Source organism: Grammomys surdaster, unplaced genomic scaffold (assembly GCF_004785775.1).
Source record: "Grammomys surdaster isolate TR1022 unplaced genomic scaffold, NIH_TR_1.0 125630, whole genome shotgun sequence".
Classification (NCBI taxonomy): Eukaryota; Metazoa; Chordata; class Mammalia; order Rodentia; family Muridae; genus Grammomys; species Grammomys surdaster.
The window spans coordinates 177,833-204,973 of record NW_021620469.1 but is presented as its reverse complement, the minus strand read 5'-3'; the positions used below and the strand labels follow the sequence as shown (position 1 = coordinate 204,973).

General features: G+C 41.5%; 2 protein-coding genes and 1 pseudogene across 4 annotated transcripts in view; all 3 read right to left on the bottom strand.

The window, feature by feature from the left end:
• The window catches only part of Pspc1 (paraspeckle component 1), a 58,410-nt gene extending 53,728 nt beyond the window's left edge, over window positions 1–4,682 (bottom strand). The window contains exon 1 of the mRNA XM_028787342.1: window positions 4,103–4,682. Within this exon, the coding sequence (XP_028643175.1) occupies window positions 4,103–4,471 (369 nt within the window). The 5' untranslated portion in view covers window positions 4,472–4,682. The remainder of the gene's footprint in view (window positions 1–4,102) is intronic.
• Window positions 4,683–9,600: 4,918 nt separating this feature from the next.
• LOC114638803 lies at window positions 9,601–14,505 on the bottom strand (annotated as a pseudogene).
• A 943-nt stretch (window positions 14,506–15,448) lies between these two features.
• Zmym5 (zinc finger MYM-type containing 5) overlaps window positions 15,449–27,141 on the bottom strand; it is a 20,009-nt gene continuing 8,316 nt past the window's right edge. For all 3 annotated transcript variants that reach the window (XM_028787409.1, XM_028787408.1, XM_028787407.1), the window contains exons 4-7: window positions 24,064–24,352; window positions 22,828–22,990; window positions 21,726–21,932; window positions 15,449–16,793 (exon numbers count right to left, since the gene is read on the bottom strand). In XM_028787409.1, the coding sequence (XP_028643242.1) occupies window positions 16,059–16,793; window positions 21,726–21,932; window positions 22,828–22,990; window positions 24,064–24,352 (1,394 nt within the window). In that variant the 3' untranslated portion in view covers window positions 15,449–16,058. The remainder of the gene's footprint in view (window positions 16,794–21,725; window positions 21,933–22,827; window positions 22,991–24,063; window positions 24,353–27,141) is intronic.

Here is a 27,141-nt window from a genome sequence, read left to right as displayed (position 1 = left end):
AATAAAAGCACAGGCTACTCTTCAAGAGTATCTGGAATCAATTCCCAACACTCATATGGCAGCTCAAACCATCTGTGACTCCAGACCCAGGGGATGTAACACCTTCTTCTGGCCTCCATAGGCACTGCACCCACATGACACACAGACATACATTCAGCATACCCTAAGACAAATAAATAAAAATAAATAAAATCTAAGGTAAAGAGATATTTGTTCAATTCCCCAGAAAATGTCATTATCAGGGGGCTGGAGAGATGACTCAGAGGTAAAGAGCACTGGCTGCTTTTCCTGAGGTCCTGAGTTCAATTCTTAGCAACCACATGGTTGCTATCTATGAATGGAATCCGATGCCCTCTTCTGACATGCAGGTTTACATGCAGATAGAGCACTCATATATATTACATAAATAAATAAATCCTTTTAAAAAAAGACAAAAGAAAAAGTATTATCAGGAATTCAAGATAATCCTACACTACAGGGAAAGTTTGAGGCCAGGTTGATCTGTACTGGTCCCTATCTCACGCAGAAATATAAAAGAAATTTGTATTAAAGATTACCAAATTAAGGTTAGACATGACATCTTTAGTCCCAAAAACAGCAGGCAGATTTCTGTGTGCTCTAGGCTAGACAGGGTTACACAGTAACACCTTGTCTCCAAAATAAATATTACCAAATAAAAAGAATGTCTATGGCTGGGCGGTGGTGGCTCACGCCTTTAATCCCAGCACTTGGGAGGCAGAGGCAGGTGGATCTCTGAGTTCGAGAGTTCGAGGCTAGCCTGGTCTACAGAGTGAGTTCCAGGACAGCCAGGACTACACACAGAGAAACCCTGTCTCGAAAAAAAAAAAAAAAAAAAAGAAAGAAAAGAATGTCTATGAACTACGGAGACAGATTAGCGGGTAAAGACACCTTGCTATGGAACCTGGCAACCTAAATTGTATCCCTGGATCCACATAGTGGAAGGAGAGAAATGACTTCTGCAGTTTGTCCTCTGACCTCTATACATATGCTGTCATGCACATCCACATATATAAATAAGCAGAAGTAACAAAAATGCTTTTTTAAAAAAGTATTTCTAGGGGCTAAAAATATAACTCAGCCGTTAGGAGCACTTGTTGCTCTTTCAGAGAACCTGGACTTGGCTCCGTTTTAAAGCCATTCTACCATCTACTTATTAAGCCACTGTACATCAATATTTATATTCACATCTACCATACAATTATAAGTATTTCCAATTAAAAAATAAGCAATACTTAGAATTTATAAATTTACTTGCTATTAACAGAATTCAGACTATACTGTAAAATTACCTAAGAAGTCTAATTTCTGTAAATTAACTCCTAGTTTCCAATTAACAGGTCTTTTTATTCCTACACAAAAAAATTCTGGATGCCAGGTTTAAAGAAACACATCTCCCATCCCACCCCCACCCTGCTTTTCAGACAGTGTCTACTTAGTCCTGGCTGTCCTGAAACTTGCTATGCAGACCAAACTGGCCTGGAACTCACAAGAGATCATCCCACCTCTGCCTCCCCAGAGTTAGGATGAAAGTGTGTGCCACCATACCCAGCTTACAGGAGTTTGTCCTAAAGGAGCAAAGACCAGCCTATTCATTTCCTACTTTCTAATTCCAGATTTGGGGGCGGGGGTGTCCAAAACAGTGGTTTTTTGTTTTTTAATGTATTATGTATTTGCCTGCATGTATGCCTAAAGGCCAGAAGAGGGCACCAGATATCATTATAGATGGTTATGAGCCACCCGTGGTTGCTGGGAATTGAATTTAAGACCTCTGGAAGAGTGGCCAGTACTCTTAACCTTTGAGCCATATCTTCAGCTCCAAGACAGTGTTTCTTTGTGTAGTGTTGGCTGTCCTAGATCTAGCTCTGTAGATTAAGCTAGCCTAAAACTCAGAGAGCCAACTATCTCTACCTCTGCCTCTGGAGTACCATGATTAAGGATATGTTCACCACCACCACCACCTAGCCAAAAAAATTTTTTTAAATAAGAGGAAACCAGATTACAGTTTACACTTGTAAACCCAATGCCCAGGAGAGTAAGGCAGGACAACTGCCAGAAGATCAAGGCTAACTCAGACTATGTAATGAGTTATTGGCCAGCGTGGGCTACAGAGTGAGACTCTTATCTATCTCCCATTGTGGTAGGACATATTTTAATCCCTGAGCCCCAGAAGACAGAAGTAGATGGGTCTGTAAGACTGAACCCAAGCTGGTCTACAAGTGAAATCTATGCCAGCCAGAGCTTCAATAAACCCCGTCTCCAAGGTTGGGAGTGGGGAGGATTAGACAAGCTGTTGCTCTGCATCTGGAAGGTAAGTAAATGTATTTAGGGCTGGAGAGACAGCTCAGTAGTTAATGGCACTGGCTGCTCTTCCAGAAGATCCTGGTTCAATACCCAGTACAGTTCACAGTTCTGTATTTTTCACAATCATCTGTAATTCCAGTTCCAGGGAATCCAATGCCTACTTCTGACATACATACAGGCAAAACACAAAGCTACCCATAAACATACAAAAAATTAAATTAATTGTTTTCTAAGTAAATATTTATATCTGTAATATATACTAAATATTTAACATTAATTCTAAGAAAATTTCCCAGTCTCATTTGTATCTTGCATTTATTTATCCTTATCTTCAAGCCACTTACATATTCAAGTATCTCTCCCAAAAATAAAACCAATTATTGTCAATTTTCTCTATATATTTCTCTGTATATTAAATCAACATCAACAAAATTTTGAAAGCCAAGAACCTCATCCACTAGCAGTGGCACTTTCCTTTAATCCCAGCACTCGGGAGGCAGAGGCAGGCAGATTTCTGAGCTCCAGGCCAGCCCAGTCTACAGAGTGAGTTCCAGGACAGCCAAGGTTATTCATAGGAACCCTGTCTCTAAAAACCAAAAATGAATGAACTTGAAACCCTGTCTCAAAACAAATAGAAAATAATCTCCCTAGATGGGCTTAACATCTGAACACATGCTGCTCTTGCAGGCCTCAGGTTCAGTTCCTTTCACTCATGGCAGGCAGCTCACAATGGCCCGTAACTAGAGTTCCAGTGGCATCCTACCCTTTTAGTCTTTGGCTTTAGAGGGTGCCAATACTCATGTTCATACACCAACACACATGCACAAATACAAATAGCAAAAATAAAAAATTTTCAAAAATTAAAAAAACTAAAAATAAAAAGGTTCCAATAGAAAGCTTCTTCAAGCCCTATCATTGGCATGTCTATAATTCAGAGGCTCCTGAGTTCCAGTCCAGCCTGGGATATATACTGAGGCTGTCTCAAAAATGGATAAAAATTTATACAAATTGCAATTAACATATCAGATATAAACTAGGTGGTGGTATAGCACGTGTGCCTTAAATGCCAGAGCTCGGCAGAGGCAAGCAAATCTGAGTTTGAGGCCAGCCTAGTTTACAGAGTGAGTTCCCTGACAGCTAAGGCTATATAGAGAAACCCTGTCTGGAAAAACCAAGAATGAATGAATGAATGGCGCTTCAAGCAGATAAACTAGGCATATTTTTTTACCTAACTGGAATTTTTCTCTTTACTTAAATTTAAGAGGGTACAGGATATTTTAATGCTAGGGTAAGTCAAATACACGGTAGCACCCACCTTGCCCCCAATACTCTCAGGAGTTTGCAGACCTAGATGGCTTAGAGTAGACAGCAGGCAATGCAGAGACAGAGGGCGAATACTTGCTAAGATGCTGGAGAAGGCATGGGCCTTGAGCGTGCTAATGCTAGGCCAGATTCTGCCACTGAGCTACACCACCCTGTCCTTCAAGGTACATCCCCTTGAAAGCAAAAGGAAGATATGGATCATTCTTTTAAGGGAACAAGTCCGCTGCTGAAATTCCTCAAGTTCATTCCCCATTCTCCTCCGTGACAACAAAATTTTGTCCCGCAAGAACATCAACCCAGACGCCTCCTTGACCCCGCCCCCCAGCGTTTTCAGCGCGCTCCCGAAGTTAGCCCGCGCCGACCAGCTGCGAGCGAGGACAGAAACCCTGCGGCGCCTGAACGCCAAACCGCAGCCCCCGCAGCCTTTTTGTTTCCTCGCGCCCCGCCGCACACTCACCAGGCGGATGAAGCCGAAGCCTCGGTCGCGGTTGATGAAGACCTCGCTGGGCTCTCCGTAGCGCTCAAAGAGCCGCTTGAAGTCCTCCTCCGTGATGTCGGTGGGCAGGTTACCCACGAAGAGGCGGCAGCGCTGCGTGTACGTCTTCTCGCCCGGCTTGAGGAAACTCTTGATGTCGATGGTGAAGCCCATCTCCTCGTCCGGGTGCTCCTCTGAAGGCGCGGGTGGCGGCGCCTGCTCGCTGGCCAGCGTCAGCGCCATGGCCGCCGCGGCCACCGGTTCGCTCTCTCCGGCCGCCGACTCCAGGGCGCGAAGACGAGCCGGATTTTTCTCAATACGTACTTGCTTCAGGTTTCCTCTTAACATCATCTTAGCAAGTTCGCTTGGGATGCTGGATGCGGCCTAGACGTCAATGTACACACGTCTTCACATGTATCTATGGAAACGAAGCAAGGAAAAGCAGGTAACGGAGGAGAGCCCAGCCTCCCCGCAATCACGCCCGCTGTGGCCGAACGCTCAAAATGGCGCTGCTTCAAACTGCAGTTGGAAGAAGAGACGCGGGCAAGAGTCCCGCCCCTCCACGGCGCGCCTGCGCAAATCCCATACCCGCGAACCGTTTGCTAGCATGGCGCGTGCGCGCACCGTGGCAAGCCGTAGAGTCCACTCCTAGGGACATCGCAACCTAAGATAGTGGAGACTTTGTGGGGGAGGAGGTTGTTTTGTTTTCTTGCTTTTTACACCTGGATGTGTATGGACATATATATCCGAGACTGCCCTTAGCTTTCGATCCTCCGGCCTCAGCCCTGGGACTCCTAGGTCAGACACTGCATGTGAGGAACAAAGTATATGTGTGCGGTACGATGTGAAAATACAGTAATTTAGGGCATGTATCTGCCCTTTTAAATATTACCGCAACTATCGTTGAATGGGAAAGGGAAAGCTTGCATGTTATCAGCACTGGGTAGACTAAGGAGGAAGATATGCAGTTCAAGGTCAGCCTGGGCTACATAGCAAGGTGGTATTAAAAAAAGATAAAGGAGAAAAAGAAAAAGCTTCCTTTCATTTTTCCTGAGACAGTGTTTCTCTATGTAGCCCTAGCTGTCCTGGAACTCAGAGATCCACCTGCCTGCGCTGGGATTAAAGACATAAGCATATTTTGTAAATAAAACAATTTTCCAGCCAATTAAAAACACCTTTTGACAGGTATGATAGCTTACATCTGTAATCCTAGAAGCCAGAAAACCTAACAAAAATAATAAAGCTTTTAAAAATCGTATTTCCTGATGTAGCAATCCAATTTTATTTTTTCAGCTCTGGGAAATGAACTCAAGCCTTTGCACATGCCAGTACTGAGCCCCACAGCCACACAATCCAATTTTCTGAAACAATCGTGGTTTTGCTTGGTTTGTTCTCTCTATGTAGCCCAGGCAGTCCTGAAACTCTACATAGACAAAGCTGGCCTTGAACTCACAGAGATCCTTCTGCCTGTGTTCTCTCTGCCTCTCTGTCTTTCTGCCCCACTGCCTCTGCTTCAAGAGCTGTGCTTAAAGGTTCACACCACCTAGGCTGTGTTGTGGATTATTAACCTCAGAGAAGAATTCCCTGAAATAGATTATAAAATTAATACAATCAGACCATGAACTCCTATGGACCAGACACTAGACTTAAGTATCACAAACTTAATCTGTAAGGATTCAGGTAGCCAAAAGTTTAAGATGTGTGGGCAATTCTGAATCTCTCACTCCAATGCTCTCCCATACAGTTCCCATATATACAAGGGGGAATCTTCAAAGACCACAAAAAGTAATTAAACTCACATACCACTCTGCAAGACATTCATCAGTTTCTCATGAAAGTAAACATTTTTTTTTTACAATATGAAACTCAGGAGCTGGAGAGATGGCTAAACTGTTAAGGCCCCAGTCGTTCTTGCAGAGGCCCTGACTTTCAACTCCCACATGGCTGCTCCCAACCCAGTTGTTTGGATCTGACTGATACCCTCTTCAGGCCTTGAGCACGTGGCACACACATGATACACATACATATAGGCAAAACATTCATACTTACGAAATCACTTTTAAATTGGGAAAAAATATGAAACCTATTTTTTTTAATTTTATTTTCTACATATGATGAGTACACTTTAGCTGTCTTCAAACACACCAGAAGAGGATATCAGATCCTCTTACAGATAGATGGTTGTGAGCCACTATGTGGTTGCTGGGAATTGAACTCAGGACTTTTGGAAGAGCAGTCAGTGCTCTTAACCGCTGAGCTATCTCTCCAGCCCTGAATGTTAAAGTAAAATAAAAATAATGTTCACACAGAATCTTTTATGCAAATCTTCCTAAGAATTTTATTTGTTTGTGGCCAGATCTCCTAGACTTTAGGCTGGCTCGATACAGAGCTGAGACTGGCCTTGAAATTATGATGCTATGCCTTCATTCAAGTACTGGGATCATGAATGTGTATCACCATACCTAGCTACAGCAGGTGAAGAGATGCTGGGTTGTTTTTTTTTTGTTTGTTTTTTGTTTTTTGTTTTTTGTTTTTTTGGCTCTGACTGTCCTGGAACTCCCTCTGTAGACCAGGTTGGCCTCAAACTCAGAAATCCACCTGCCTCTGCCTCCCAAGTGCTGGGTTTAAAGGCACGTTTCTAAAGGTAACAGAAACAGTTTATTAAGAAACAAAAAGGCTGTAAAGCATGGTACTTGTGTAGCAGAAGCAGGCAGATCTCTTGTGAGTTCAAGGTCAGCCTGGTTTACAGAGCTAGTTCCAGGACAGCAAAGGCTGACCAAAGAAACCCTGTCTCAAAAAGAACAGAAAGAAAAAAAGAGCAGGACACTGCCAAAGATGGGAGTGGGCTTGTGAGTGGGAAAGACATGTGCATAAACCTAAATAATATATTATTGTGATCATGTACTACTCAGAAGTAAACTACTGGTACAAGTAGCACAGTGACTCACAAAGCTCCGTGGAGCTGGGCATGCTGACATACACCTTTAATGCCAGCACTAAGGAGGAAGAGGCCTGTGGAACTCTGTCAGTTCCTGGCCAACAAGGACTAAATGAGACTCATCCCTGGAAATATGAAACTATGCCTAGTGCTAGTGAGTATACAACTACCAAAACAATGCTTGTCAAGCCTGATAGACTTGTGTAATAAGTGGATGAAGGGAAATTGTTACTGCTGAAGTCAGGCTCAGTGCCTCACAGTGGTCATCCTACACCTAGAAGGCTGAGATAAGGGGACTGCTGAGACCAGCCCAGGCTGTATATTGAGTTAGAGGGCAGCTGGGGCTACAGAGTTAGACTCTGTCTCAAAAAACAAACAAAGCTGGAGTAATGATGGCTCAGTGATTAAGAGTGCTGGCTGCTCTTTCAGAGGACTTAGGTTTAATCCTCAGCACCCACATGGCTCATAGCTATCTGCAATTCCAGTACTGGGACACTAGCTCTGGCCTCACAAGCATGCATATGGTGCATCGACGAGACATACATACAGGCAAAACACCCAGCAAGGTTGCTTTATTCTGACACTCTTCCAGGTGTGCAGATGGCTGTCTTCTCTGCTTTTCCATGTCTTTGGGGTGTGTCATCAGCTTTTCTCTTCATAAAGACATTAGTTGTGTTGATTTTACCTCCATCCTTTTGAATTTATTTAATCTTAATTCTCTCTTTAGGGACCCTCTTTCTAAATATAATCACATAGTGATGGGATGGATTGTGATTTTGAGCGAATATATTGTCCTAATAGGGCAAGGGCAGAACCAGGAATATGTCTGAAAGCACAATAGTCATTATTAGATAATAATTAGTACCTAGCAGAAGATGAGTTAGCACAGAATGTATGGGCCATTGTTTTAAACAACAGTTTATTATTTATGTGTATTTGCATGTGCCTGCAAAGGTTTATATGCACTATATGTATGCAGGTATCCAAGGGAGCAGAAGAGAGCTTCGAATTCCCTGGAACTAGAGCTGAAGTTATGGTCAGCCACCCTGTTGATGCTTAGAACTAAATGGGTCCTCTGGCGCTCTTAACCATGGAGCCATCTCTTCAACCTGGGATATTTTTTCAAGATAGAACAAAAAAAAAATTTGCTGGTTGGATACTAAGTATGTGGTTTTTGTTTTATTTTTTTATCTTTTTTTTTTTTTTTTTTTTGGTTTTTCGAGACAGGGTTTCTCTGTGTAGCCCTGGCTGTCCTGGAACTCACTCTGTAGACCAGGCTGGCCTCGAACTCAGAAATCCGCCTGCCTCTGCCTCCCAAGTTATTTTTTATCTTTTAATTTATATATATGAACCCACTGTTGCTGTTTTCAGACACACCAGAAGAGGACATCAGATCCCATTACAGATGGTTGTGAGCTTCCATGTGGTTGCTAGGAATTGAACTCAGGACCTCTGGAAGAGCATTCAGTGCTCTTAACTGCTGAGCCATATCCCCAGCCCTATTTTTTATTTTTTAAAGGCTTCAATATGAACCTTACACTGTTGGTTTCATGATGTGAATGAAAGATAGTGCCTCCACGAAGTGGGAAGGACTGGGCAAGCATCATGTGGGATAACTAAGGGGAAGGGTCTGAACAGGTTGTTTTGTGGAGATTTAGAGTATTGGTTTGAGACAGGGTCTTATGTAGTTATGTATGGTTTCTACTTCTTCCAGGCAGCTGGTCTGCTCTCAAGTCTTTGTAGCTTGACTTGTCTGAGTCTTCTTTGCAGCTGTTTCTTCAGTCTTAGAAGGACTCTCAACATTATTGCCTGCTCTGGCAGGAAGAGGCCTAGTGAACCTGGTCAATTTCAGGGACTTCATGAAACTCCTTTGAGTGTTCTTTTAACCTTCCTGTTTGAGGAGCTTCTCTGCAGGATGGAATATTTCAGTCTTGAGAAAACTGTCACACAACACAGATCTCTCCCAGTTTTTTTTCACAATATCAGCAATAGATTAGCCAGGATATTCTTCTTTGATTTAGGGCAATACTCAGAAGAGAACAAGAAGACCTAAGCTAAGCCTTTTGTTTGTTCTGATTTATTTTTTTACTTTATTTATTTTTTTTTGAGGCAAGATTTCTCTATGTAGCTCTGGATATCCTGGAACTTGCTTTGTTTTTGTTTGTTGTTTGTTTCGTTTCGCTTCTTTCTTCTTCTTTTTTTTTGTTTTTTTTTTTGGTTTGTTTGTTTGTTTTGTTTTTCGAGACAGGGTTTGTCTGTATAGCCCTGGCTGTCCTGGAACTCACTTTGTAGACCAGACAGGCCTTGAACTCAGAAATCCACCTGCCTCTGCCTCCCAAGTGCTGGGATTAAAGGCGTGCGCCACCACCGCCCGGCCTCTTTTCTTTCTTTCTTTCTTTCTTTCTTTCTTTCTTTCTTTTCTTTGTTTCTTTTTTTTTTTTTTTTTGAGAAACGTTGTTTAATGGTAAAGCTCAGCACACTCCAGCACCAGGACTGGCCTAGAGTCACAGCAGCAGGGACGGCTGAGTGACCCCATGGAGCCTCACATGGTGAGGAAGATGAGGAAGACGACCATCAAGCAGAAGAATCCCATGGCCACAGATAGGACAAAACCCAGAATGGCATAGGAGAATTGTTACTGCTTGAGAAATGGTTTCCTGGCATAGCCAGTAAGCAAGCTACCAACACTGTGCCAATGCCAGCCCCTGATCCAGCCACACCAACTGTGGCGACTCCAGTACCAATAAACTTGGCTGCTGGGTCGATGTCCCAGAAAATAACACTGGTCTGGAATTCCTGTCTGGCCACCTGGAAAGGGAGCTGCTGCAGGAAGGCTGTTTAGATGGGGCCTCTGGTCTACTCAGGAGGGAGGCAGACACAGGCCTGATTAGACACCTGGTGCAGGAGTGGATCAGAACTGGAAAAATGAGCAGTGTTGGTGGTCTGCATTTTTAATCTCCCGGCTTTAGCCCTTGGTCCTGTTTTGTTTTTTGTTTGTTTGTTTGTTTGTTTTTATAAGGACAACATTTAATTGGAGCTGGCTTACAGGTTCAGAAGTTCAGTCTATTATCGTCAAGTCAAGAGCATGGCAGCATCCAGGCAGGCATGGTGCAAGAGAAGCTGAGACTTCATCTAAAGATTCAATTCCAGACAGCTAGGAGTAGAGTCTTAAAGCCCATACCCACAGTGACACTCCTACTCCAACAAGGCCACAACTCCAAATAGTGACACTCCTTGGGCCAAGAATATACCAACCATCACATTCCACTCCCTGACCCCCATAGGCTTATTCAAACACGATGGCAGCCATACCTAAACATAACATAATGCAAAACACATTTAGTCCAACTTCCAAAGCCCCCATAGTCTAGAGCAGTCTCAACAATGTTAAAAAGTCCAAAGTTCAAAGTCTCTTCTGAGATTCATCCAATCACTTAATTGTAGTCCCCAAAGCAAGACAGGAAACCAGCTGGGCAAACTCCAAACTCTGCATCTCCATGGCTGATGTCAAAGTAGTCTTCAGATCTCCACTCCTTTTTCATCTTTGTTAACACAAGTAAAGTTCTTTCTCCTGGGCTGGTTCCACTCCGTTAACAGCTTTCCACAGCAGATATCTCATGGCTCTGGCATTTCGAATATCTTAGGGTCTCTAAGGCAACTTCAATGTTACAGCTTCTTGTTTCAATGTCTGGGATCTACACATGATCTGGCCTTCTCCAAGGGGCTGGTGTCACTTCTCCAGCTCTGCCCTCTGTAGCACTCAAATTGATCCACTCTACAGCTGCTACTGTTAGACTTCGTCGTGCAGCTTGGAACAGACCACAACAGACCAGACAGTTCCACGAGGGGGAGTTTATTCAGGGCAGAGGGCAAAGGTAGGGAGAGAAATGGGAGATGGTGGAGAAAGAGGAGAGAGAGAGGAGAGAAGCGGAGGCCGGCCATGACCACGTAGAGAGAGGGGGAAAGGAAGGGGGAAGGGCAAGGGGACAGAGAGAAGCTAGAGGCAAAAGAGAGTAAGGGAGTAAGAGAGCTGTCTTTTTGTTTTTGTTTGTTTTTGTTTTTCGAGACAGGGTTTCTCTGTGTAGCCCTGGCTGTCCTGGAACTCACTCTGTAGACGAGGCTGGCCTCGAACTCAGAAATCCGCCTGCTTCTGCCTCCCAAGTGCTGGGATTAAAGGCGTTCGCCACCACCGCCCGGCTTTTGTTTTGTTTTGAGACAGGGTTTTTCTATGTAGCTCTGGATATACTGGAACTTGTTTTCTAGACCAGGCTGGCCTAGAACTCACAGGGATCCACCACCTGCCTCTGCCTCAAATGCTGGGATGAAAGGCTTGCATCACTGCATGAGTGGATTTTCCCTTTGCTTGTACATGGGGGTCCCACCTCTCTAAGTACTTCTTAAGAGAACTCTAAGAAGCTGACCCAAGCATTGGGGTACTTCTTGTGCTCCTCCCAGAAAGAACTGCATAGGTACTTGTATTCAGTTGATTTTCCTGTCCAACTCTCACCAGGCATTTGTCCCTATAGATTTTGATGAACTACAATTCCTGTAAAATTGACTTCAAGTTTTCCCCTGACCGCCCTATTCTTGCAGACAAACCAAATTCACTTTCCAGCACCCACAGCCAGAAGCTCATAACAGCCTATACCTCCAGCTTCAGATATAAACAGATAGATAGATAGATAGATAGATAGTCTGTCTATCTGATTGAGGCCTAGAGAACATTGATTAGGTGAGACTGGTCAACCTTTTGTTCAAGGAGTCAGACATCAGAAGTGTTATTTATAATGGCACCAAGATAATATTTACTTTCTCACTGTTTTCTCTACTGTGTCCCAGCCAAGTGTGGTGGCATTTTCCTGCAATTTCAGGATTTGGCAGGTTGAGGCAGGAGGATTGCCACAGTTTGGGGGCAACGTTATCTACACAATGAGTTCAAAGGCCAGCTTCACCCCCCAGTCAGAAGACACTCTCACCTCCCATTCTCTCTCTCCATTCTGTGACACACACATCTCCACCCCCACTCCTCACAAAAGTAATAGAAATCAGGAAAAAATCATACCAACTAATTTCTCTTATTTAAAAAGGTTGGGAGCGGGGGAATGGAGAGATGGCTCAGTGGTTGAGCACTGTATGCTCTTCCAGAGGTCCTGAGTTCAATTCCCAGCAACAACATGGTGGCTCACAAGCATCTGTAATGGGATCTGATGCCCTTTTCTGGTGTGTCTCAAGACAGCTACATCATACTCACATACATAAAATAAGATCTTTAAAAAAAAAAAGAGTAGCAGATATAGTAGCGCAAGCCTTTAATTCCAATATTTCTATGAAGAAGAGAAAATAGCTCTTTGTGAGTTTGAGGCCAGTCTGATCTTTATATTAAATTCTAGACCAGTCAGGACTACACAGTGAGGCCTTGTATAAAAAAAAAAGTTTTACAATTAAATACATATCAATATTGTTTCCCTTCCATATTGCAAATTCCAGGAGTTGGGTATGGTGTGTGGGGTGAGGGGGGGAGCAGTGAGAAGAAAATTAATAAACCCTATTTTTTCACCAAAGAATATCAGCAATAAAGGGGCTTGGACCCAATTTTTATTTCCAGTTGACATTGGTATACAACTATACTGATTCTCAAGAGGCAGAACACTACAAATGGATCAGATTTCCTAACACCTTTGTCTGAATGCCAGCCATAAATCGAGTATATCAAGCTATATATACTTTATATTCAAGTCATAGAGCAACCCTGTCCTGGGAAGTATTTCAACAATAAACATGTGGGTAGCAAAGAGGATCACTCCAACAGCAGAACAATGTTATTTCCACGCTGATGTTCTCAGCATAACGCTAAAGACAGCAAGGAGACCTAAGACCCTTAAAGCCACAGAGAATCCAGGCTTGGTTCCTAGCACTCAAACAGGTAGCTAACAAACATCTAAAACTTCAGTTCCAGAGGTAACCACCTCTCCTAGCCTCTACAGGCACCAGGTACACACATGGTACATTTAACATACATACAGGCAAAATACTCCTACATATAAAACTAAAGTGTTAGCCGGGCGGTGGTGGCGCAAGCCTTTAATCCCAGCACTTGGGAGGCAGAGGCAGGCAGATTTCTGAGTTCGAGAGTTCGAGGCTAGCCTGGTCTACAGAGTGAGTTCCAGGACAGCCAGAGCTATACAGAGAAACCCTGTCTCGAAAAACCCAAAAACAAAACAAAACAAACCAAACCTAAAGTGTTGGCCGGGCGGTGGTGGTGCACGCCTTTAATCCCAGCACTTGGGAGGCAGAGGCAGGTGGATTTCTGAGTTCGAGGCTAGCCTGGTCTACAGAGCGAGTTCCAGGACAGCCAGGGGTACACAGAGAAACCCTGTCTCGAAAAACCAAAAAAAACCCTAAAGTGTTATTTTTCTTAAGTATCCTCATAGATCTGAGTGTAAAGTAACATTTTGGAGACATCACAAAGCTGTATTTAAAGTTAGCCAGTTATCTCTATGAGAATAGCACATTATAGTTCAGGCTGGCCTAGAACTCATTATGTATCCCAGGTTGGCCTTGAACAATCCTCCTGTCTCACCTTCCCTAGTGCTGAGATTACAGCTGACAGCCACCATGACTCACTTAGATCCAAGCCTAAATGACTAAAAGCAACTTTCTTTTGGAGACAGGGTTTCATAAACCCAAGGGTGACTTCATACTTGCTGTTTGCTTCTACCACCTGAGAGCTATGATTACAGGCCTGCTGCCACATGGCTAATGCAGTCTGCAGGTCAAACCCACAGTTTTTTGTGTGCTTGGCAAACATTCTACTAACCAAGCTACATTCTCTACCTGGAAAGGTATAATGTACCTAAAATGGTTTCAGTGGGTGTTTTAGAAAATACTATCACAGAGCAACATGACTGAGCCTCATATTTCCATGCAGAAGGAAGCATAGTTGTTGTTAATGATACTGTTTTGCAAGAAAAGCCCCAAAGAGGGGGAAAAACGCTCATATATCTCTAAGAATTTAACAGATGATAAAATAAACATCAGAAATCAGAAGCAAAAGATAAAACTATCAAATTCATGATCAGGACCATAGATGGTCATCACAATTTTTTAGATTTGCTGTTTCTTTGGGAATATGGCAAATGGACAATGAAGCTGGCATAGCTTGAGGGCCTGGAGACTCAGGAAGATGCAGTAGTGGTCATGGTTGTGGTGTTCTTGGAGGTGAGACAGCAAGAAGCTGAACTGCCTACTCAACGACATGAAAATCAAGTCCCTGGAAGAGACCTACCTGTTTGTTCTCCCTGCCCAGTAGGGAGTCTGAGATTGACTTTTTCCTGGGTACATCCCTGAAGGATGAGGCTCTAAAGACCATGCCAGTGCAGGAGCAGACTGGAGATGGCCAATGGTTCAGGTAAAGGCTTTTGTTGCTTTTGGGGACTACAATGGTCATGCTGGTCTTGGTGTTAGGTGCTCCAAGAAGTAGCCACTGCCATCCAAAAGGCCACCATCATCTTGGCCAAGCTTTCCACCCTCCCTGTGTGGAGAGGCTACTGGAGAAACAAGATTGGCAAGTGCCACAGTTGTATGCAAGGTAACAGGTGACTGTGCCTCTGTGTTGGTGTATCTCTTCCCTGTTGCCACAGACACTGGTATTGTGCCTGCTCCTGTGCCCAAGAAGCTATTGCTGATGGCCAGCCAGTATCAATGACTGCTACCCATCAGCCAGGGGTTGCCCTGTCACCCTTGGAAATTGTGTTGAGGCCACCCTAACAGCTATTTGGCCCCTAGCCTCTGGAAAGAGACTGTCTTCACCAAGTTTCCTTGCCAGGAATTCACTGACAATCTTGTGAAAACCCACAATAGAATCCTCACCCAGAAGACCCAAGCTCCAGTTGTAGCTACCACACAAATTTTTTTTGTTGTTGTTTGTTTGTTTTTTGAGATATGTAGACCCAGTTGCCCTGAAAGCCACTCTGTAGACCAGGCTGGCTTTGAACTCACAGAGATTCACCTCCCTCTGACTCCTGAGCACCACCATTCCCAGTTCCACGTAAGTAAGGGCTTTTATACAAGAAAACGAAAATGAAGCATCTGAAGAAAACATTTTTTAGATTCATAGTTTCTCAAAATTCACACATGGAGTATACTTTCAAAAGAAAAATTAACATGAACACTGAAAAATTAACTATATATACATACATATATGTATACACACACATATATATACATACCACATTTTAATGTTTCTTATATTCATACTAATAGCTATATATTCTTTATAATTCTCTTAACAAAATGAAAACATTTACATATTAAATTGAAAACCAAAATATAAAACCAATAAAACAAATTTGAAAACCAAAATATAAAATCAATAAAACAAATTACCTCTATTTACCACAACAAATAAACTGTTTTGCTCAAATAAAAACATGTTTTAAAGAAATAAAACTCAAGAATTTGGCTTAATAGCAAACAGCCATAGCTTCTTAAGCTGTTTGAATGCATTTTCTTTTTTTCCTTCTTTTTGGTTTTTCAAGACAGGGTTTGTGTATCTTGGCTGTCTTGGAATTTGCTCTGTGGACCACGTTGGCCTAGAGCTCACAGATATCACATTATCTGTGTCTGTGTGCTGAGATTAAAGGCATGTACCACCATCTTGTGGTGTGAATATATTTTCTTTAGCTTGTTATATATGCACCTTGCCTTTTCCTGCTCTTAGGCCATTAAGTGGAAGTCCTCCAACAACACTTTACAGGGTGAGAACCCTCACAGTGACAAAGCTCAAACTGCCTTTGCTAAAATCTATAATGACTATACTCACCAATTGCTTTTAGATTTAGAACAGGAACATAGTTTACTATTTATTTGCTATTAGACATATTGCTAATGAACTCCTGTAAGTTCCTCTTACACAGTGTATGGTACTGGTTCCAGGTACAAAACTTTTTATGGTAGTGTCTGGGTAATGCAGACACTGTCATATGTAAAGCAGGTAGAACATTATGTGTACAATAGTTGCACACAATTTTCCCCACCTTCGGTAGCTTCACTGGTTTTATTTTTCAAGTTAGATTTTAATTTTGAATACTTAACACTATTGTTGATGTGCATTTCACTTTCTTCATGTTTACTAAGAAGATGTGACAAATGATGCCAATCTCTGCACCCATTCTCGTTTCTCAGTTGATTCTTCCCTTCCCCAAAGAGTCTGCAATACAGGCAAAACACAGAGTCTTTAGAGGCTGAGTAGAGCAGCCAAGGTCTGGTGCTCTTCTCACCATTTGGAAGAATTCGTGTGTAATACGTTTCTGAAAACTTCTTGCCTGCACTGTCTTTTGGAAAATTAAAATTTCTTATTTGAGGTGGATCTTTTTTGACAAGAAATTCACGTTGTTTCATATTCAAAATTCGGGGCCACGAACCTGGATCCAAAGAAAGTACAACTGACATATCAAATTCCTCTGAATGTTTGTCTCCTAGTTGCTCTTGAATTGTATCAGTTACTGCTGCCACAGACAAAGGTAAATTCACATTTTGTTCCTCTGATGATGTATCTAGGCTACAGTCTACTGCAACTTTTACTATCTCTGAAGTCTTTTCCTTTTTTTCTGGAATTTCTCCTGTGTTTCCTGAAAGTGTACTTGACAATTCATGTAATTTTTTTTCATTTTCTTCTCTGATAGCATTCCTTTTTCTGTTTTGTAAAAGCAGTATTTTTGATTTTGCTTCCATTATCTGAAAGGAAATATATTATAATTTATTGACATTTTAAAAGTTGAAATAAAGAAATAAGAGCAGGCAATGGTTCATTATTAGCCATCAAAAACAAAGCATACCACAGCATGCACTTGGTGTACATATCCACATGCAGCAAAACATTCCTAAAATCAATCTTAAACAAAAACTAGGCGTAGCATCTCACACCTATCAGGATGGCTACAACTGAGACAGTGACAAATAGAAACATGATGTAACTCAGGCAAAATTAGATCACTAAGGACACAGTAGGACTCTAACGAGTATGTATCATATGCATGCCTTGTGCCCGTAGAGACTAGAAAAGAGCATCAGATCCTGTGGAATTGCTGTTAGGATGGTTACGAGACATCTTATGAGTGCTGGGAATCAAATTCTGGGTCCTCTGCAAAAGTAACTCTAAACTACTCTTAAAAGTACTCTAAACTGCTCAACCAATCTTTTGACCCCTTCCCCCAAAAAGCAATTAATTTTAATGGTAAAATTGCTATAATCCTTTCTATATATGTGGGTAAGAAATTCAGTTATCGCTAGGGCAGCCTAGAGACCCTGTCTCAAAACAAAACCAAAAACAAAACAAAAAAACAAAAGGCCACTTTGTAGTTCAGTGTGTTTTGCTTTTGAAGAGGACATAAGTTCTGTCCCCAGCACCTATGTTGAGCAGCTATCTTATCAACGGCTGTCACTAAAGCTCCAGGAGATCTGATGCCTTCTTTTAACCTCCATGGGGAACTAAAATCATATACACATAATCTCCCTCCCACACACATAAACACATTTAAAAACAAAATAAAATCTTGGGGCTCAAGAGATGGATCAGTGCTTAAGAGCTCTTGTTCTTATAGAGGACCTGGTTTTTTATTCCAAGCAACCACATGGTAGCTCACAACTATTTGCAATTCTAGTTCAGGAGAAGCCAATGGACTCTTGACCTCCAAGGGCAGTAGCCATGAACAACATGGTACAAAATATATATACATAGGTAATACACAGAAAATAAAAATAAATATATTGTCTTAGGGTTTTATTGCTGTGAAAAGATACCATGACTGACAACTCTTATAAAGGAGCTGAGAGTTCTATTGATCCACAGGCAGCAAAAGAGAATGCCACACTAGGCCTACCTTGAGCATCTGAGACCTCAAAGCCTGCCCCCAAAATGACACACTTCCTCCAACAAGGCCACCCATGCTCTAATAATGCCACTCCCTATTGGCTAATATTCAAATAGATGAGTCTATGGGGGCCATTCCTATTCAAATCACCACATTATATCTTATAAAACAAACAAACAAAAAAAACACCCCACAACCATTGCATCTTATAAAACAAAAAAACCCACCCCAAAAACCTAACACCCCAAAATCTTAAATGAAAGCATTATTAACTTAATAAATTTTGTTTTTAAACAGGATCTCCCTACATGCCAAGCTGGCCTCAAAACTGTGACTCTTATTCCCTGCACTATACACGGGACAAGACTTTTTCTTTTTTTGTTTGTTGTTTGTTTGTTTTTCCGAGACAGGGTTTCTCTGTGTAGCCCTGGCTGTCCTGGAACTCACTCTGTAGACCAGGCTGGCCTCAAATTCAGGAACCTTCCTGCCTCTGCCTCCCAAGTGCTGGGATTAAAGTCATGCAAAATCATTGATTGCCCCGCTGGGGGATAAGACTTTTTAAAAGATTTTTCAATAGCTAGGTTCTTTTTTTAAAAAAATAAAATAAGTAAGACAGACTTTCATGTAGCCCAGACAGGCTTCAAATTTGTTTTCTAACCAAGGAGAACTCTGAACTTTTTTACTTATTTTGGGCAGATGTGTGAGTACATACATATATCATGGCATGAATGTGAAAGTTAGAGGACAAGTCAGTTCTACCTCCCACCATGTGGTGTGGAGAGCTTTTGGGGTCGTTTGGCAGGAATTTGACATTGGGCCAGTACAAAGAAGTAAGCTCAGGCAGGAATTTGATTCCAGGCTAGAACAAAGAAGTGGGCTTCAGGCAAGAATTTGACTTTGGGCTAGGATAGGAAGTAGGCTCAGGTATCTTGGTCATCCTGATAAGCCCTTAGAAACAGTGATCACAGGACTTTGTTTATTGTCGCGCTTGTTCCTTGACTACTTGTGTTTACTGTCTTGCTTGTTCCTTAACCTAGAACTGACCTTATTACTTGCATGTAATTAAAATGGTATAAAAGCAGATTGGAAAAATATAAGTTCACCTCAGCCTCAGAACTGGCTGGGTCATGCTACAATGTTGTCTAACTGTCTTTCTCTTTTTAATGCTCCCTCCAGCCCTGGAGAACCTACTGACTGACTGAGCTGGCTCAGTCAATGTGGGTTTCAGAGATTGAACCCAAGTTGTCAGACTTGGTGGTAAATTCAATCTCTCTAGCCTGATTCTGAATTTCTGATCTTCCAGTTTCCACTTCCTGAGTGCCAGGATTACAGGAATGTACCAACATGCCAGTGTTTATTTGGTACTTGGGATTGCACCCTGAACTTTATGCATACTAGGGGAGCATCAATGAGCAACATACCAACCCCTTAATTTACATATTTTGAATCATCACTTACTATTTTCCTCCTAGCTTTAGGTATCATCAACTGAACTGACTTTTTTCTTTGGTTATTGGGTTTTTTTTTTTGTTGTTGTTTGTTTGTTTTTTTGGAGACAGGGTCTCTCTACAACTCATTGGGTGTCTTGGAACTCACTAAGATCACTCACTAAGTTCACTGCCTTCCCAGTGCTGAGATTTTAAAGGCATTTGCCATCACATCCAGCATCAACAGACTTACTAAGAAGATGGAGTTTAGCTTCCTTTACTTACATGGCTCACCCCTCACATCACCCAGCAACATGTTCACTTACAGGATGTCTTGGGCAAAGTCATATAAGAGACTGTCATGCATAATCAGGATGTTGAAGAACAGACCTAGCATCCACACAACATACTAGATGGCAACAGTACCCCTAAATCACTAACAATAAAAAATGTTTCCCAAATCACTGGCTTAGATCAGAAGCATGTTTACATTTGGGGCCATGGAGATATCTCAGCCAGTACTGCACCTGCTGTGAGAGTCTGATGTGATGCTTGAGTTAATCCTTGGAACTCAACATCGTGGCAAAGAGAACTGACTCCACAGTGTTGTCCTCTGACTTTCCACGTGGGTCATGGTGAGCACTGGACCCACACACATGTATTACCCACACAATATAATAATTATGTATTTCATATAGAACTTAAGTTATTTTTTTAAAAGTTTTGTTTTTTACTTATAGGGGTGCGTGCCAGTAGAAGCCATATGTCAGATTTCCTGGTGTTGGCAGTGATCCACCTGATGTGGTGGCAGAGTACTGAACTTGAGTCCTCTGGAAAAACAGCAAGAACTCTTAACCACTGAGCTATCTTCCCAATTCCCTATTTTATAGTTTACGACTCTCATCATTCAGCGATGAGCAACTAATAACAATATTTTAATTTCTTGTCTGTTGGTGGTGGTTATCATCAGGGACGTAATACCAGCATATTATGTGTGCTTACCAGAAAATCCTCTGCTAATGAGTTATCCCCAGCCCTGTTTTTCTTAAAATGTTCATATACAACAAAGGTTTCTCTACTGCCTTTCTCTAAAGAACTGCTGCTGATCACTCTAAAACAAGCCAAGATCTAGATATATAGTTGAAGCCTATTTTGATTACACATTTCCCCATTTTTTTTCTTTTATACTCTATGTGCAAGCCTTATATCCTTATTCTACTATCTTTACATATATGTTTATGTATGGCATATGTATAAATATCATATAAATGAATGCATGCACTCATGAGCATGTTCAGTTATAGAATGAATGACATTAGGTGTCCTAGGCCAAACATATAGGTACATGGGCAGCCCTAGTTAAACTCAGTTAATTTTAAAACAAAAAATATTATGGCAGTTTGAATGAGATCTCCAGTTTTTAGGTTTCAATACTCCAATCATTTCCTTGCCTACTGCTACAGCTGCTTCCATCTCACCCTCTGGAACAGGGAACCCCAAATAAACCCTTTTTTGCCTTAGTCATAGTATTTTATCACAACACCAGAAAAGTCAGTAATACAATAAACATGAACATAGGAAAGGGATTTGGAGGGGGAGGGGAAGTTGACAAAGTAGAAATAAGAAAGGGCAAGGAATGGGCGTAATAAAAAGAAAATATATCACACATATGCATTATATTCATGTGTGATACTGCTAAAAATTTTTTTGATAATATTTAGTCACATCTCTATGATCTTTGCAGCCTTGGCTGATCTAGCTTTCTAGGTAGAATCAGGTAGCTTCGACCTCACAGAGATTTATCTGCTTTGGCCTCCCTAGTGCCAAGATTAAAGCCATACACCATCATCCCTGGTATCAAAATGTAAAAGCCCAGCTTGGTGGTAAGCATCTAAATCTGAGTGTTCCTGCAACATGATGGGAAACAGCCACACAAGAGAATCACAAGAAGCTTGAAGGTCAGATAGCCTAGGATATTCCATGAATCTTGTCTCAAACAAGGTAGAGGGCAAGGACAGGAGTCTCAGGTCTGTTCTAACCCTCACACACAAGCAACTGCACTCACACAGACACACACACACGAGAGAGAGAGACAGAGACAGACAGAGACAGAGACAGAGAAGTAGAGACTGGAGAAATTATGTCAGCAGTCAAGAGTGCTGAGAGTACTGGCTGTTCTTGCAGAAGATCTGGGCTTGATTGCTAGCTACTTACTTAACATGGTAGCTCACATCTGTCTGCAACTGTAGTTCCAAGGGATCCAACACCTTTTCTAGCCTCTGAGGGCATTAGGGATGCACGCAGTGTGCAAACATGCAGGTAAAACACTCATGTACATAAAAATATTACAAAACAAAACAAAGAATTACCTCTTTATATTCATCAGCACAATTCTGGCAGCAGAATCTCTTTTGCTGACCTGTAATCAGAATGCTGTGTCCAGTACTCTTGGGTATATACTTGCTACACTGTTCACAGCAGTTCATTATTAGACCATTGGTCAATCTGTATTCATTAAAGCAATTGTTACTGCACAGTTTATGTGTTATACTGTTAATACTGATTTCATGGCGAACCTAAAAGAAAACAAAATTTCTTAAGACAGTATTTTACAATTTACTGCCCTACAGTATTTAGATTTTTTCCCTTATTAGTATTTGGGAGGCAGATGAAGGCAATCGCTATCCACATTTAGAATGTGCAGTGAGATGGTTTGAAAGCTGTAACGGATAAACTTTTGTCCTTGATTTGAATGGCTCCCAAAGCTACTCAACATCAGATTTAGTTACCAAGGACAATGTAAAACAAAGGACTGCCTGAATGTCCAGCTCTTCCTCTTGAAAATGTATCAAACCGTTTGTTCTACACCTTCCTGTAGGATCTGTTGCTTCCTTTATTGTCCTGAAATTATTGAATTATCACAACTAACTCCACAGAAACAGACACAATATAAGAATAGTGTGTGTGTGGTGTGTGGTGTATGTGTGTGTATATATCTATCTTTTTTGGTCAGGGGGAATCTCTTTAGTACATAGGGAACTCACTATGTGTAGACGAGGCTGGCCTCAAATTCAGAGATCTGCCTGCCTCTGCCTTCCAAATGTTGGAATTAAAGGTGTTCACCACCACTCAGTAGTAATTTTTGTTTGTTTGTTTGTTTTTGTTTTTTTGTTTTTTGAGACATGGTTTCTCTGTGTAGCCCTAGCTGTCCTGGAACTCACTCTGTAGACCAGGCTGGCCTCAAACTCAGAAACCCGCCTGCCTCTGCCTCCCAAGTGCTGGGATTAAAGGCATGCGCCACCACCGCCCAGCTAGTAGCAAATGTTTTAAAGAGAATTCTAACATCCTTAGAAGTCCTTCCAATCTGAATATTTAGGATATGGACTTTAGGTAGATGGCAGAGCTCAGATTATTAGAACTTAAAAATTAACATTTCTACAAGTCTAAATAGTAACAGCATGAAAAGCAGACCTCTCCTAATTTATTACAGATTATACATCTTGACTTAGTAAAAACTTCTTTCCTAAGACTCTGGCAGTTTTCACTGGGAGACAGAGATGCACTATAAAATTCTTGTAAGGACTTGCTTGACTCCACTGGAGGAACAATAGTTGCGGTTCTCATAGGAGAATCTCTGAAACACAAAGGAGAAAGAAACATCTGAAGATCACTGTACTTTAAGATCCACTTTCAGTTTTACTTCCATTTCCTAAATAATACAGGAGAAAATTCAAATGAAAACTCTTCTAACATTAATGTTCCTTAGCATTCTAGGATTAAAAAATCCTAGCACTTGGGGCTGGAAAGATGGCTCAGCAGTTAAAAGCACTGGCTGCTCTTGCACAGGACCCAGATTCAGTTCTTAGCACCCACACAGTGGCTTACAACTGTCCGTAACTCCAGCTTCAGTGAACCCAGTGACTTCTGGCCTCTGAGGGTATCAGGCAGAGTGCATTTATATAGACACAGGCAAAACTTCATACAGATAAACAAATCTTTAAGAAAAATACTGGTAGAAAAAACAAAACCAATGGTGCTAAATGGATGGTTTACTGGTATGTCTGGCTCTTATAGAGAACCTGAGTTTGATGCCTAGCCTACATCAGGCAGCTCAGCACTACCTTTTAACTCCAGCTAGAGGGTGATGTAACATCTCTGAGTCTTGTTAAAACACATACACAGAACTTAAATTTTTTTCCTTTATTTTTATTTTCTGTGTATGGTTATTTTACCTGTGTGTATGCCTGTGTACCACAAGGATGCAATGCCATAGAGGGTTTTGGATTCCCTGGGACTGAAGCTAATTAGTTACCTGGATACTGAGAATCAAACCAAGGTCCTCTAGAAGAGCAGCTACTACTCTAAAACACTGTGCCAACTCTACAGCCTCATAAAAGTAAATCTTAAAAAATGCTGATCGTGGGCTTGGGGAGATGGCCCAAAAGGGAAAGGCACTGACTGAATTGGTAGGCTGGCAGAACTAACACGTAAGATGTAGAACAGAAAAGGCAAACATAGCAACTCATGTATCGATACGCATTCTTTTTTAAAACTACAGTTTAGATGAGATTACAGTTCTAGAATTGCTCAATCAATAAACGTGAAAAAATCTGACACATCTACCACAAGTCTAGCTTACAATTATGTTCAGAGTATTCATTTATACTGAGCACTAAACTACATAGAGAAACATTAAGGCCTGCTTACTTTTTACACATTACATTCCGTGTCTTTCGAGTGCGCTTATGAGAGAAAGAAGAAAGGCAGGTGGTTGAACAAAAGAGGTGAGCTGATCCTTTTCGTTGGTAAGCTGTCTGTCCCTTCTGTAAAGGATTTTTGCAGTTTGCACAAGTAATTTTATTAGCAGGTTTAGTAAGATGTTGTTGGTTTGAGGGCTGGAAATTCTGTTTAGGAAGTGAGGCCACTGGCGATAAAGAATCCACCCCTTGTTGTTTCTGGTTACGAGGAAATGATGCTGACTGGGAGATACAAGAATCTTAAAAACAAAATGAGTAAGAAAAAGACATGGAATAAGTACAAATACGTAATAGGACAACATTTGAATTTAAGAGTTTAAGAGACTTGCCGGGTGATGGTGGCGCACGCCTTTAATCCCAGCACTTGGGAGGCAGAGGCAGGCGGATTTCTGAGTTCGAGGCCAGCCTGGTCTACAGAGTGAGTTCCAGGACAGCCAGGGCTATACAGAGAAACCCTGTCTCAAAAACAAAACAAAACAAAACAAAAAACAAAAGAGAATTTAAGAGACTCATAGCATGTGGTTAAGGCAAAATAACTTTGACAATCAATCCAGTATTCTTCCTACTATTCCACTGGGTATGAAATGTTTCCCATGGGTTCATTTTTCAACAGTTGGTCTCCAGTAGGTGGACACAGGGCCTACTTGGTAGAGAGAAGGATTTAGGGAAGAGCTTAAGGTTATAGCACTAGCCTAATGCTCCGGTTCTCTCCTGTAAGAGACTGTTATCCTGCATGGTGGTGCAACCTATAATCAAAGTATGATGTAAATAAGGACAGGAGAATGACTAAAAGTTTGAGGCCAGGCTGGGCTACTGTTGCAAGACTATCTCTAAAAGTAAATGTTTCAGGCAGCTGCTACTGGTTCGTCCATCTTTGGAGCTGCCTGTTGTATTTCCTGGTTGCCACAGATTGTAGCCCTAAAACTATAAGCCAAAATCTGTCCCTTCTCCCTTAAGCTGCTTCTTTCAGGTATTTAACAGATACATACATACACATACCCACACCCGTAATTACTACAAATACCTACTTTGCATTTTAAGAAATATTTTCTTTTCTCAGGAAAAAAATAAACAATGTTTTCTAAGATTATGCAATATGGCAAACCACCAGTCATCGTCATACTCCTCAGGTATAAAACTCTGTCTTCTGAATGAACTATATCATGCAAGTAACAGAAAGTTCTATGAGTTTGTTGTCTCTCTGTGGTACTGGAGATGTATATGCTAGGTAAGGGCTCTACCACTTAGCTAAACTCTTAGCCCTCTGGCTTGCTTTTTTCTTTTTATTTTTTTCTTTTAAATTTATTTATTCTATGCATGAGTACACTGTTGCTGTCTTCAGACACACCAGAAAAGGGGATCAGATCTCATTACAGATGGTTGGGAGCCACCACATGGTAGCTGGGAATTGAACTCAGGATCTCTCGAAGAGCAGCCAGTGCTCTTAATCACTGAGCCATCTCTCCAGCCCTTGCTTTTTTCTCTTATAAATCGAAATTACAGCTAATTCTCCAGTGTTATATGGAATAAATAAAGTACATATTCCACTGTAGGGTAGGCAGAAGTTATATTCTGGGATCAACCTTTCTCTGCTTATTTAAATCTACATAGCAGACAGATTAAAGCCAAAGCAAGAATAAAACACGACAATCTTTATAAGATTTGTCAATATTAATACTATGAGCAGAATAAGCTTCAACTCTCCAAATAATTTTGTTTTGTAGACTTACTGATACTTAAGGGAAATATATTTGTTTAGAATTAGGAAAATAAGATACCAGCATTAGATTGTTTAAAATGGTCATTTTCATTTCATTCTGTTTTGTTTCTGAGACAAGGTTTCTCTGTATAATACAGCCCTGCCTGCTTCTGCCTCCTGCGTGTGAGGATTAAAAGGTAAGGCATATACATACCAACATGCCTAGCTCTTTTTTTTTTTTTTTGGTTTTTCGAGATAGGGTTTCTCTGTGTAGTCCTGGCTGTCCTGGAACTCAGTCTGTAGACCAGGCTGGGGCTGGCCTCGAACTCAGAAATCCGCCTGCCTCTGCCTCCCAAGTGCTGGGATTAAAGGCATGCGCTACCACTGACCCGCTATGCTTAGCTCTTAAAATGGTAATTTATGTGGGGGAAAAAATCACTTTAGCCGGGCGGTGGTGGCGCACGCCTTTAATCCCAGCACTTGGGAGGCAGAGGCAGGCGGATTTCTGAGTTCGAGGCCAGCCTGGTCTACAGAGTGAGTTCCAGGACAGCCAGGACTACACAGAGAAACCCTGTCTCGAAAAACAAAAACAAAAACAAAAACAAAAATCACTTTAGGTTTGGCACATATATAAAACAAATGTGTCCATTTTTACATTCCTAAATAAATTCCTGGGTATGTTATTACACGCTTGTAATCCCAAGTGCTGCCTAGGCAAGGTAACTAGCTGAGTTCTAGGCTAGCTTGGACTATAGATATCCTATCTGTAAATAAGTTAATTAACTTACTAACTGGGAAAGGGGTATATTAATGTTTCTACTCAAATTGACGTCTTAGCCAAAATTTCCCATACCCCAATTCAGGATACATTTTAAGACCAGAAGCATCCGTCTTAGTCACTGTATTATTACTGTGAGGAGATATCATGACAAAGGCAAGTCTTATAAAAGAAAGTGTTTAATTAGGAATTCACTTACAGTTTCAGAAGATTAGTTAGTCCATAACATTTATGGTAGGAAGTAGAAAGGTATGGTGCTGGAACCACAGCTGAGAACAGGCCGTGAGTTTTTGAGGCCTGTATTATTTAGCCCAGATCTTTCCATATAATATATACAAGAAAAGCTAGGTATAAGGGTACAGTCCTTTCCCACCACTTGGGAGGAAGAGGCATGAGGATCTTTGGGAGCTTGAGGCTGCCCTCATAGTGAGTTCAAGGACAACCTGAGCTACATGATGAGACTGTATCTCAAAAAGACAAAATAAAATAAAATTTTCTCTCTCTACACACACACACACACACACACACACACACACACACACACACACACA